Source organism: Callithrix jacchus, chromosome 10 (genome assembly GCF_049354715.1).
Source record: "Callithrix jacchus isolate 240 chromosome 10, calJac240_pri, whole genome shotgun sequence".
NCBI classification, from domain to species: Eukaryota; Metazoa; Chordata; class Mammalia; order Primates; family Cebidae; genus Callithrix; species Callithrix jacchus.
In genome coordinates, this window is record NC_133511.1 from 20,309,002 (window position 1) to 20,321,851 (window position 12,850).

The 12,850-nt window shown below is 47.3% G+C and overlaps 1 protein-coding gene across 13 annotated transcripts in view; it reads left to right on the forward strand.

The window, feature by feature from the left end:
* Positions 1 to 12,850, forward strand: part of GRIK4 (glutamate ionotropic receptor kainate type subunit 4) — a 489,633-nt gene that overhangs the window by 150,036 nt on the left and 326,747 nt on the right. For all 13 annotated transcript variants that reach the window (XR_013523083.1, XM_078339710.1, XM_078339708.1 and 10 more), the window contains one exon: positions 916 to 1,047. Coding sequence is in view for 12 of the 13 variants with exons in the window: in XM_078339710.1 (XP_078195836.1) it covers positions 966 to 1,047 (82 nt within the window). In the remaining variant the exon portion in view is untranslated. The remainder of the gene's footprint in view (positions 1 to 915; positions 1,048 to 12,850) is intronic.

Sequence of the window (12,850 nt, forward strand, 5' to 3'; positions counted from 1 at the left end):
ATGATCTGGGAGGTGTGTGTCTGCCCTCCATATCTGCTGGGAACAGACCTCTCCTATCTGGGCCAGGGAGGACCTGATGTTTTCATAGTGCCTCATTTAGGCCAGACCCTGAGCATGGTGGCTTCTCCAGTGTTACCTTGATTCTTCCTTAGTTCAACTCCACCAGGAGGGGTTGTTACATCACTTTTACTATTTCACTTTTACATGTGAGGACACTGAACTGAGACACAGAGGGGCCCTCATGAAGGCCACACAACTGGCAAGTGGAGGAGCTGGCCTTGAACCCAGTTCCCTCTCACACCTCTCCCCAGTGCACAGTGCTTGTGCTATGTTTGGGACAGTAGAGTAACCTCCCATCTCTCTCATCCCTTCCTCTTCTACACATTCATGGCTCCAATTCCTTAAGAGCAGATGAGGTTTTTTTCTTTTTCTTTTTTTGGACACAAAGGCGCTCTCTGTTGGCCAGGCTGGTGTGCAATGGTGAATGGTGTGCCCCCATCTCACTGCAACCTCTGCCTCCTGTGGATAAGTCTCCTGAGTAGCTGGGATTACAAGTGCCCACCACCATGCCCATCTAATTTTTGTATTTTTAATAGGAACGGGTTCTGCCGTGCTGGCCAGGCTGGTCTCAAACTCCCGGCCTCAGGTAATCCACCTGCTTCAGCCTCCCAAAGTGCTGAAATCAGAGGCGTGAGCCACTGTGTTTGGCTGAGAGCAGAAGAGTTTATTCATTATTAATGAGGCACCATGAATCATCCAACCACAGTTACAGCAACCTGCACCATGTTGATCACAGAGCTGAAGTTAGATCTCTGGCTCCATGACTTTTCCTGGTAGCTGGGGGTCACTGGGATGGTAGGGCAGCTGCCTAGCTGGAGCCTGGGACTCACGTGCCCCCCACCCCGTCTCTTGCAGAGACATGTCATGCCCAGGCCAGCAGGGGGCTCCATGAGGATTCATAGAAGATGCCCCGTGTCTCGGCGCCTTTGGTGCTGCTTCCTGCTTGGCTCGTGATGGTCGCCTGCAGCCCGCACTCCCTGAGGATCGGTAAGTGTGGCCCGGCTCAGGGCATTGCCCCCACCCACTATCCCAGGTGTCCACAGGGGACATGAGAGTGCTGCATAGGCCCTGGGGAAGCCGCCCAGCCTATGCGCTGTGCCCTCCCCGAGTGTGGCTGAGGTGGAGACACAGGTGGTGGTGGCGGTGGAGGCAGCTGACAGGTGACCACTCCGATCTGGTCAACCTGCTGAGCTCCCTGGCAACTGGAATAATGATGCTGAGAATTTCCTGGTGCAGTTGATGTGGGTTCAGCCTAGCTGGTTAAGAGGCACAGGTTGTGGTGATGGAGGCAGCTGATAGATGACTACTCTGATCTGGTCAACCTGCCAAGCTCCCCAGCCACTAGAATAAAAATGCTGATAACTCCCTGGTGCAGTCAGTGTAGGTTCATCCTAGCTGGTTAAGAGGCAGCTGTGGGGGAAGGAGAGTGAGGATGGCTGTGGGGATTCCAAATCTAAGGCTAGAGATAGGAGAAGAGGCCCCTTCTTTCCTGTGATCAGTCCAAGAAGGCTTCCTGGAGAGCATGCTATGTCTACAACTTGGAAGAAGCCAGGAGTCTGCTGAGGTGGCCTGGCTGCTTGGAAGTGCCCTCGACATTGGGTCTGCTTGCCGTGGCCTGGCTCTGAGAGGTAGGGCAGGGTCATGTGAGTCTCTCCCTTGCCTTTTTACTGTGAGATGCAGGTGGGCTTTCAACTGAGCCCTCAGCACCCCATCCCTGAAGGGGCGGGCCTGGGAAGTCAGGTGCCTTCTCCCTGCCGGGACTGAGCAAGACTTGTCACCTGCAGATTGAGGCTCTCCAGATCCTAAGTTCTGGGGACATAGCCAGCCACAGGGACAAGGACACAGTTTAGTCTAGCAGGCACAGTGTGGTCATCTGATAGCCCAGCAACAGAGAGCCTATGGAGTCAGGACAGATGTGGGATGTCAGGGATCAGGGGTGTCTTTGTGTATGTGGGGGTGGGGGTTAGTGTGGACAGGTGGGTGGCACATAGCAGTGACAAACTCGGACAGGCAGGTTGTTGGTTACAAGATGACCCATCCAACAGCAGGGGTAGGGTTAAGTGAAAGCCCTAGAGGGACTCAAATACCAGGCAGGTTACCCCGACGGATAACCACATGAGGCCCCTCTTCCCACACTGGGGGTGGGGTGGGGGTGGGAGCAAAGGCAGAAATCTGGATCTTGAACCTGAGCCTGAAAGGGTTAGAGGCTGACTTAGGGCAAAGATGGCATGATGCTGAATCTCTGGGAGTTGACTTAAAGCGACCAAACTCTTCCAGTCGCATTCAGGTCAGTGCACTGGTGGTGGTCAGGAGCCATGGTGTGGGCAGAGGTGGGCGAGCCGCTGAGACCGGGCTAGGCCAGGTGTCACAGGCTGGATGCCCGACCTGCAGGTGTGTGAGCTGCTGCTCCGTTTTACCTTGCGGTCACAGTTTTTCATGCAAATGCAGAGGAGCTGATTGGAATCAGCAACATGGACGGGGACTCAGTTCTCCCCGTCACCCTGCCCTCGATGCACTGCTCTGCATGCTTTAAAAAAAAAGATATTAAGAAACAAAATCTTCCCTCCCTCTTCTCTGTCCATTTTTACAGAAACTTCCTTACCTAATTTAATTCTGCTTAGCAGCAATGCAAAACGGTTTATATCCTTAAGATGTTTAATTTAGAAGATGCCTACAGTTACTCAGCATTTGCTACGAGGTTTTCTCCCCTTCTAAATGAGTGAATAAAGTGGCGGCCCATCAATTTCCATTCGTCGCTAATGGGAAACGGAAAGGGATTGAGCCAGAATCGGCAGCACCTCATGGCCTCGCCTCTCTTGACACTGTGCTCCGGGAGAGAAGCAGAAAGTGGAGCTGACAGATCCCTTTCTTGGCCACCATGGCAGAGGGCTTCAGAGGGACCCCTTGTGCTCACAAACCCACACTCTGAACAATGCTTGTCCAGTTCTGTCAAGACTGCTGGCCCTCAGTTTTGGTTCATGTTAGGCCACTTCCAGCCACTTTCCAGCCAGGAGCCCTGCTGGCTGGCAAGGTCAAGCTAGACCTAATCTCCTGCAGAGGCCAGGAAGCAGAGTTAAGCCAACAGAAAGAGAAGAAAAGAATAACCCAAACAGCAGTGCCAGGACCCTTTCTTCCTGTCTCCTTGGTTAGCCTGGGTGCCAGGAGCTTTTTAAAAGTCTCCCAATCCTTATGGATGGAAAGGTGCTAATTACATAGACTCCAGAGGGTGTGTGGAGTAGGGCAGGGATAGGAAGAGAAGTGGGTCAAGAAAACACAAGTATCTGTGCTGAGCAGCAGGCGGCCTTGCACGCAGATGAGCTGGCTGGTGTTAACCGTGATGAGGTCTCTGGGGTCCTTGAGAGGCTGATGGGAAGGGAAGGGGCTGCTGCTCCTCTCACCATTTTGGGGGTCACTTTTTCTTGCAGTTGGGTTTTCTTGGGGTTTTCCCCAACCCCAGCCTTAGAATGGGTGGCTCTCAGAATGGTGCTGCCTGAAGAGACCAGGGATCTCAGAGATATATTGCCTTGTGTGCTCCATCCTCAGCCCCACTTGTCTGCTGGTGACAATATGGATGTTTGGACAGAGGCGGCCGAACCCATTACCCTGCCTTGTGACGGCTGTTTTTCATTCAAGTGAGGTACAGGGCAGGAGACACAGCCAAATTGTCTATTACAGTGTTTGGTGTTTACCCCTCGAATGAGGTTTTGGGTAAAAGAAAGGGATTTTATTTATGGCTGTGAGGCTAGCTGCATAAATTCCCCAAATTCTCACACATATGTCAACCCCTTCCATCATCTATCTTCTGAAAATGTTTTTTGATTTTGCTTCTGTCCCTCTGGGTCCTCTGAGTGATGGCTGTGGAGCTACAAGTTAATAAATGCCCTGAGAAGACACCACCCCATCTCTGCACCCTCCTCCCGCCATTACTTTAAGAAACCAGAGATCATCATCATTCTTAGATCCGGAAGGGACTATAGGATTCATTATCCAACCTGGTCATCTTGCAGATGAGGAAACAGGGCTGCATCGGGCAGTGGTTTGGCCAAGGTCACCTGGCAAGTAGGGGTCTGGCTGGTGGCAGCTGGCACTGGTGCTGGCATCCTTGACTCCTCTTCCAGTGCTCTCTTCTCTGTGTACCCATGGGTTCCCTTAGCTACTGGGAAGCAGAATCACCTTCAACAGTATGAGAGGGTTATGTTTTCTTACAGTTTTCTACAATCCTGTTCAGAAAACATTTCAGACATTAGCAAATGTGTTGCCCTTGCTCCTAACACCTTGGGTAGGCATTAAGTATTTGTTAACTGAATGAACACTAGGCTCCGAGCCTCCCTCTTGTTACTCCTTCCTCAGCTCTGTGTTTTAGCTACATGGAGCCACTCCCTGTGAGCCAAATATACTAGGAAGATTTACTCCTGGCTTTACCCATTCCCTTGCTCTGCCTGTAGTGCTGTTCCTCCCATTCCATCTTCTCGACCTGGAAAACAAATCCAACTCCTCCTTCTTCTCCTCCTCCTCCTCCTCCTCCTACTCCTCCTCCTTCTCCTCTTCTTTTCCTTCATCTTCTCCTCCATCATCATCAGCTTAAATGGCTCTTCCTCTGCAAAGTGCTTTCCTGATATCATCCCGTTCGTAAGAGGGAGAGTTCATCTTTTTCCTACCATCCCCCCATTCTCCAGCACATAACATCTGTTCCAGCATTTACCGTGTTATATTCTAATGATTATGGCATTTTCCCACTAGACTCTGAACTCCAGGGGAGAGTGACCCCCTAACAAAAGGGCCCAACACATGATGCATACAAGTGTATGGCTCCAGCTCAATGAATGTGATGAATAGGTGACTCCATGGCCCTTGCAAGACTGGGTCTTCCAATAACATGTTTGGTATCATTATTTTAAATGGCACTGTCTTACCTATTGCATAAAGAGGTAAACTTATTGGAGCAAGCAGAAGAGAAAGGAGAAAGAGGAAAAGGAGAAAATGTTCATCTATCTGTCTTACTTAAAAGAGAATAGGAACGGGCTGAAGGTCCTGGTTGGGTTCTACTGAAAATTTTGGCAGTAATATAAAAGCAATGATACAATTATTCATTCATTAATTCACTCAACAAATACTGATTGAATGCTGTGTGCCAAGCACTGAGGTTGCAGTGCTACACAGTAATAATCAGGATAATAACTCCTACTCTGCCCGGTACTGGGCTAGGGATTTCTGATACCTCAGTCAGTCTCATTGGAATGAACAATGCCCTGTTATAGATGAAGAAACGGAGGCTCAGAGAGTTTAAATAACACATATAAGGTCACACAGCTGCTGAAATTTGAACGTGTCTGTCTCCAAAGCTGTCTATTCCTGCTCTCCTGGAGCTAATGACGCCTTGGAAACATTTGGGATATCCCATTATCATGGCCATCAGATTAAAAATATTGTTTTCTCCTGGTAAGGGAATTGAAAGATGGCAAAGAATCATCATTGCTAATATAGTTTCTTGCTCTTTTTTGGAGACTTTTTTTTTAACCTCCAAAACATTTCTAAAGGGCACAAAGTCTAGCTGAGAGATGAGGAAACCAAGGCATAGGGATTTCAGAGGCTTGGTCCGGGTGGCAGGGGAAGTTCTGCTCGGCGTGGGTATACTAGACACACCAGCAAGTTACTGTAGCAGTTGGATCTCTCTTGTTGAAGGTTTCCTTGTGTGGTAAAACAGCAAGAACCCGGATTTATTTGACCCTCTGTCTTACGAGGACCCCCAGGCACTTTACAACTGTTATTTTTTACTTAGTTGGTTTCCCCTCAATGAACTCCAATACTGTACAGAGAATGTTCAACATGGAACATTGAAATATTATAAAGATAAAGATAATAGGAGAATTGGGGGAGACAAGGGGAAAGAATAAAAAACACCAGTTTCTTATCCTGTTATGTTGTGTATTAAATATATCTGATCCACCGAGATTCAAATATACCAGCTGAATTCTTTGCCTTGCAGCGGATTCACCATGGATATATATTTTTTCTTTTGAGTAGTGGGCTCCTCTGATAATGGCAGCACATTAAATTTTGATCAGCATGCAACTTTTCATCTCATTTCCAAATTGAGTCACCCGTATAGACAATAAATTGGTCTTTCACATTAGTGACAAATAGAAATGGATGACTTTCTCCTTCATTTGTCACCTAGAGGGGAAATATAGAAGGATTTCTAGGACATAAATCTCTCCCCTGGTGACCATCTTAGGGAGGCTGTGTCTTCCTTATTCATGTCTGTATTCCCAGAGTCTAGCACAGTGCCTGGCCCACGGTAGTGGGCTTAGTAAATGTTTGCTAAATGAATTACCTGTGGCAAGTTTTGAATTTATAGCTGACCCATCAGTTTGCAAATGTCTCTTCCCCCAGGAATTGGTCAAGGTTTTAAAATGCCAACCAATGTTATTGTCAGCCCATTAAATATATAATTAGAAAAGTAAATATTTTACCAAAAGAAAAAAAAAGTCTGCGTGTGTGTCTGCACAGACTTGTGCTTATGTAAGGTCATCTCTCCTCTCTCTCCTCCTTGGTCCTCCCCTGCCACCAACACATTTTGGGGTGGCTGAGGGAGGTGTGGCTGTAGGGAGAGAGAGATCCAGGCCGGCATGCTATTGTGTCATCCATCTTCCCTCGGTCTTCAGGAGCACCACACAGGGTGCTTTGGGAATATTTACTCTCTCTTTCACCCTTTCCAGAACCCATCGTGCACTGTGACTTCATCCATAGTCTCTTCTGCTGAGAAGTTAGAGATGAATTAGGCCTAGATACTCCATTTTACAGATAAGAAATCCTGGGCTCCCAAAAGGTGAAATGAATTGGTGAATGCCCTTTTGGCAGCTCCAGGACTCCTGACTCCCACCTGCCTGGGTGACATCTGTGCCATGGTTTGTAGTGTATAGCGTGTTCTTACACACATTAATTCTGTTTCCCCAGTGCCCTGCGAGGCAGGTTGACATGAGCACTTCTTGTGGAGAGGAGCCTGAGGCTCCCAGGTTTGTGACTTTGCCCAAGCTTGCAGAGGTGAGTGATCAGGGAAAAGGAAGAGTGGTCACATCAAAGGGGGTGGACTGAGAAGTATCTGAGGACAGCGTTGGGGCCGGGTCCTGAATAGCCTGCTGGCAGTGTGTTCTTGACAAGTGAGATCTGAATGCCACCAGGAGCCAGTGGGCTGATGCCTGGGAGCTCACAAAACCAGCCTGAACTAAAGAGAAAAAGCGCTTAGGTAATGGTAGCAAGCATTCGTAAGTTTTGCTTATTTATTTATTTATTTATTTATTGAGATGGAGTCTCACTCTGTCACCAGGCTGGAGTGCAGTGGTGTGATCTCAGCTCACTGCAATTCTCTGCCTCCTAGGTTCAAGTGATTCTCCTGCCTCAGCCTCCCGAGTAGCTGGGACCACAGGCATGCCCCAGCACATCCAGCTAATTTTTGTATTTTTAGTAGAGACAGGGTTTCACCATGTTGGCCAGGATGCTCTTGATCTCTTGACCTCATGATCTACCCTCCTTGGCCTCCCAAAGTGCTGGAATTACAGGTGTGAGCTACCGTGCCTCTACTATTTTGTTTTCTTAAGCATATTGTGATTGATCAGTGAAAGGATCCCACTGGCAGAAGTGTCAAGCATGAAGGGATGGAGCTGTTGTTTCATATTTGAAGTCTTAGATAACAGCTGATTTCCATATCATTTTGGTATGTGGCTGCCTGTATTCATTTGTGCTAGAATGGCCTGGGTATCTCCAGGCTCTCAGCAAATATTACGGCCTGATGGTATCTATTCAGTTGGATTGAGCACGTGGCCAGTGGACCTGACTGGCAGTATTGGATTCAACGGGACGAACATCTATTGAAAGAGTGATGATGATATTTCATCAGAATTTCAGAAACCTGTCTTCAGCTCTGTGAAGTCATTTGCAAAAAATCTTGGGATGTGGAGTGAGTCACTAGCAAGCTCTATTTTGGTGGGGGGCGGGTGTTGGAGTAGAAATTATGGAAAGAGGTTTTGATTTCAAGTAAAAAAGTGTTTTCCAGGCAGATAGAATGGGCTTTTTAGGATACCAAGGTCCCCATACCTGGAGACCGTCACAGATAGGTTGGACAGGGATATCAGCATCAAATGTGGTATTGGATTTGTTACCTCTAAGACTCCCTCTGGTCTGGGATTTGGTGATATAATCTTTTCACCTTTGGTCTCTTCTCATCCTCTCATAGGGAGGCATTTCACTATTGTTGTGTCCACATTAATAGCCATTAACAACAGCTTAGAATTGAGGCAACCATCTGCCTAATTTAAGCCATGACCCCATTTGGCTCCAATCCCTTGGATAAGCCAGGTAGGACATAAGAGCCCTGCTAATTCTTTTGTTCTGTTGATGTAGACCTGGGCTGTCCAGGTGCCTCCTTCCTCCCTGTGGCCACTGATGGCCGAGCTGGAGAAGCACAGGCAATGTGGAAGCTGCTGCTAGACCTCAGCTGAGTGCCTGCGTGGGTGGGACGCGTGCGTGTGCATTGCCGGAGCCAGCACATCCCACTCACAGCCTCGCAGCTCGTCAGCAGGCAAGACAGTGGTCACACTTAGCTCTCATTAGTCTGGATAAACAGGCACACGTTCCCTATCGGCTTTGCGGGGGCTGGGGCTCGGCTAGGGGGAAAACGTGGGCAGCAGGGTGCTGCAGACAGCTGTCAGGCTAACCGGCAGTCCCTCCATGTCCCATTGGTGTGTGTTTCCTCCCATTGAGCTGAGATATGGTTCCTGGGCAGCTCATGTGGGCCCAGCCAGCGAGACCCAGTAAGCCCACACTGATGAGGAGTGGTGTGGTGAGGACACTGACCAGTCAGGCTCAGATGTGCACGCATTGGCAAACATAGTTCTCTGGCCGGGTAGACAGTGCCGCTGTACTGGACTCAGGAGGCACCGTGACTCAGTCTAATACCCAACCCTGACAAGGGGTCTCTGGAATTGAGACTCTATCTTCATCTGTTATGAGTATGACCTCTTTAGAAGAAAGGTTCATCATGTCTGTAGTCCCAGTTACTTGGGAGGCTGAGATGGAAGGATCACTTGAGTCCAGATGTTTGAGGCTGCAGTGAGCTATGGTAGCACCACTGCCCTCCATCCTGGGTGACAGAGTGAGACCCTGTCTCATAGATACTTAGATAGATAGATAGATAGATAGATAGATAGATAGATAGATAGATAGACAGGTAGATAGGTAGATCTGTAGGTAGGTAGGTAGGTAGATAGATAGGTAGGTAGGTAGAGAGGTAGGCAGATAGAGAAAGAAAGGTTGGCAGACAGAGAGAGAGATAGGTAGGCAGATAAAGAAAGGAAGAAAGAAAGAAAGGAAGGAAGGAGAAAAAGAGAAAAAAGGAAAGAAAAGAAATGAAAAGAAAGAGGCTTACCACTCCCCCAGGGCAGCCATCAGCCCCAGCCCTTTACACTCCCATCACTCCCTATGTTTTGGGTGGGGAATCAGCCTCAGCGGGATTGACTAGTCATCTGGGGTAGTCCACAAGAGGGTCCCCCATGTCTCACTCGCTTCTCGGTCTCTTCCACCGGACTCACCCAGGCTCCTTCAGTGGCTTTTCATATGATTGAAGAATGAAGTCAGATGTGTTGTGGGGAACACTGGAGTTGGCTCTTGGGAGGCTCTAGCATAGCGTGCTTATTATCACCAGGAGCGTGGGTTGTAGAACCAGGCTGCCGGGATATGAATCTCAGCTCCATCCTTTATTAGCTGTATGACCTTAGGGAAGAACAAAATTTCCCAGTGCCTCCATTTCTTCATCTATAACATGGGCTAATAGTAGTCCCTGTTTTATGCTTTTACGAGAATTCAGCAAGTTCCTTCGTAGAAGCACTTAATGGTGTCAGGCATACAGTTAAGTGCTATGTAGGTGACATCTGTGATTGATAATAGTACCACTGGGCCAGCCTGTCTCCATCTCTAGCCTTTGCCTGCCCGGATCACCCTTCCCCATTCTTCCACCAAATCTTTTCTTCCCTTTTTTAAAATCCTGCTTTAAAGTCACCTTGTTCTAGGAGATGAGAATCCCCACCATGTCTAAGGAACTTTTCCTTCCAAAGCATGGGTATGTGTGTGTTCACACACTCATGTGTGGGTTGCACTCTTTCTGGGCACTTACCCCCTGCCCCCTGTTTCTGTGCAGGCATTTTTTGAAAACTTGTGTGAATTCCATCTACCCTGGGAGGCTAAGAGCATCCTGAGGAGGGGAGCTCTGTCTTTCCTCCCCTCTTAGCATGGTGGACTCTTCACACAGGAGCAGTTGTCCCAGGTATTGACTAGAGGAGGTGAATGATTCCCCTTCTTAAAAACCTTCTTTAGCTGCTGGGCTCCCTATTTAGTGGACTCCCTGTTTTTCTTCTTCCTTTTACAGCAAAGTTCTACAAAAGAATTTCCTATTCAAACTGTCTTCATTTCCTCTTCTCTCCGTATCAATAAGACCCTCTCTAACCAAACCCTCAGCCCGGAGCATCGTTGCCCAGATTGCTAAAAGTGATCAGTCCCCAGGCACCAACTTACTGGATTTAACAGCGGCGTTTGACATAGTCTTTTCCTCCCTCTGCCTTGAAACACTTTTTCACTTAGCTTCTAGACCACCTCACATCTCGTTCTTGCCCTGTTTCTGGCCATTTCTTCTCAGTCTCCTTTGCCTGTTGCTCCTCATCTCTTAATCTCTAAAGATGGGTGTGCCTCAGGGCCCAGTCCTGAATCCTCTTCTCTGTGTATACCTACTCCTGTGGTGATCTCATGCAGTCTTAGGGCTTTAAATGCATCTGTTTGCTTATGACTCTCTCATCTCATCCCCAGCTCTGACCCCTCTCCAAAACTCCAGACTCATTTCCACTGGGATGTCTAACAGAAACCCAAATTGGGCATGTCCACAATTGAGTTCTTGATTTTCCCCTCCATGCTGGCTTCTCCTGCTGTCTTCCTCCCATTTCATAAATGGTAATGCCATTCTATTTATGTAGACATAGGCTCCAAACCTTGGAGTCATCCCTGATCTCACTGTTCTCTGATACCCATACCCTCTCTATCAGCAGTCCTGTTGGCTCTGCCTTCCAAGTACGTCCACTACAACCCAACTGCTTCTCACCACCTCAGCAGGTGCTTCCCTTTTCCAAGCCAGTAATATTCCACTCTGGATTACTGCAAACCTTTCCTGTTAGTTTCCCTGCCTCTTTCTTGCCCTCTCACTTTTCGTTATCAAACTGGCAGCAAAAATGACTCTTAAGATGTAAGTTGGATTGTGTCAGTCCTCTGCTCCCTTCTGACTTCCCTCTGCTGACTTCCCATGTCAGAATAAAAGATGGAGTCCTCACAGTGGCCCACAGGGCCATCCATGAACTGCCCTTTATTCTGGTGAATTTTCATTTCCTACCACCCTGCCTCTCACTCATGCTCCAGCCCCAGCCCCACTGCTTCCTTTGCTTTTCCTCAAACGCATCAAGTGTGCTCCTACCCCAGGATCCCTTGCACCTGCTGTACTGTCTACCTGGAACACACCTCACTTGGATATCTGCACGGTTCACTCTCATGCCATGCAGGTCATGCCCCGACCATCCTTTAGCCCTTCCTTTGCCTCTGACACTTTCTGTCCTCTGCTTTCTCTTTCTCTTCTATTCTTTTTTTTTTAAATTATACTTTAAGTTCTGGGATACATGTGCAGAATGTGCAGGTTTGTTACACAGGTATACATGTGCTATGGTGGTTTGTTGCACCATCTACTTGTCATCTACATTAGATATTTCTCCTAATGCTATCCCTTCCCTTGTCCCCCAGTTCTGGACAGGCCCCACCTGTGTGATATTCCCCTCCCTGTGCCCATATGTTTTCATTGTTCAACTCCCACTTATCAGTGAGAACATGTGGTGTTTGGTTTTCTGTTACTTTGTTAGTTTTCTGAGAATGATGGTTTCCAGCTTCATCCAAGTCCCTGCAAAGGACATGAACTCATTCCTTTTTATGGCTGCATAGCATTCCATGGTGCACATGTACCACGTTTTCTTCATCAGGTCTATCACTGATGGGCATTTGAGTTGGTTCCAAGTCTTTGCTATTGTGAATAGTGCTGTAGTAAATATACATGTGCATGTGTCTTTATAGTAGAATGATTTATAATCTTTGGGTATATACTCAGTAATGAGATTGCTGGTAAAATGGTATTTCTAGCTCTAGATCCTTGAGGAATTGCCACGCTGTCTTCCACAATGGTTGAACTAATTTACACTCCCACCAACAGTATAAAAATTTTCCTATTTCTGTTGTTTCCTAACTTTTTAATGATCACCATTCTAAATGGCATGAAATGGTATCTCTTTGTGGTTTTGATTTGCATTTCTCTAATCACCAGTGATGATGAACTTTTTTTTTCATATGTTTGTTGGCCGCATAAATGTCTTCTTTTGAAAAGTGTCTGTTCATATCCTTTGCCCACTTTTTGATGTTTTTTTTTTCTTGTAGATTTGTTTAAGTTCCTTTTAGATTCTGGATATTAGCCCTTTGTCAGATGGATAGATTGCAAGCATTTTCTCCCATTCTGTAGGTTGCCTGTTCACTCTGGTGATAGTTTCTTCTGCTGTACAGAAGCTCTTTAGTTTAATTAGATCCCATTTGTCAATTTTGGCTTTTGTTGCAATTGCCTTTGGTGTTTTAGTCATGAAGTCTTTGCCCATGCCTATGTCTGAATGGTATTGCCTAGGTTTTCTCCTAGGGTTTTTATGGTTTTAGGTCTTACATTTAA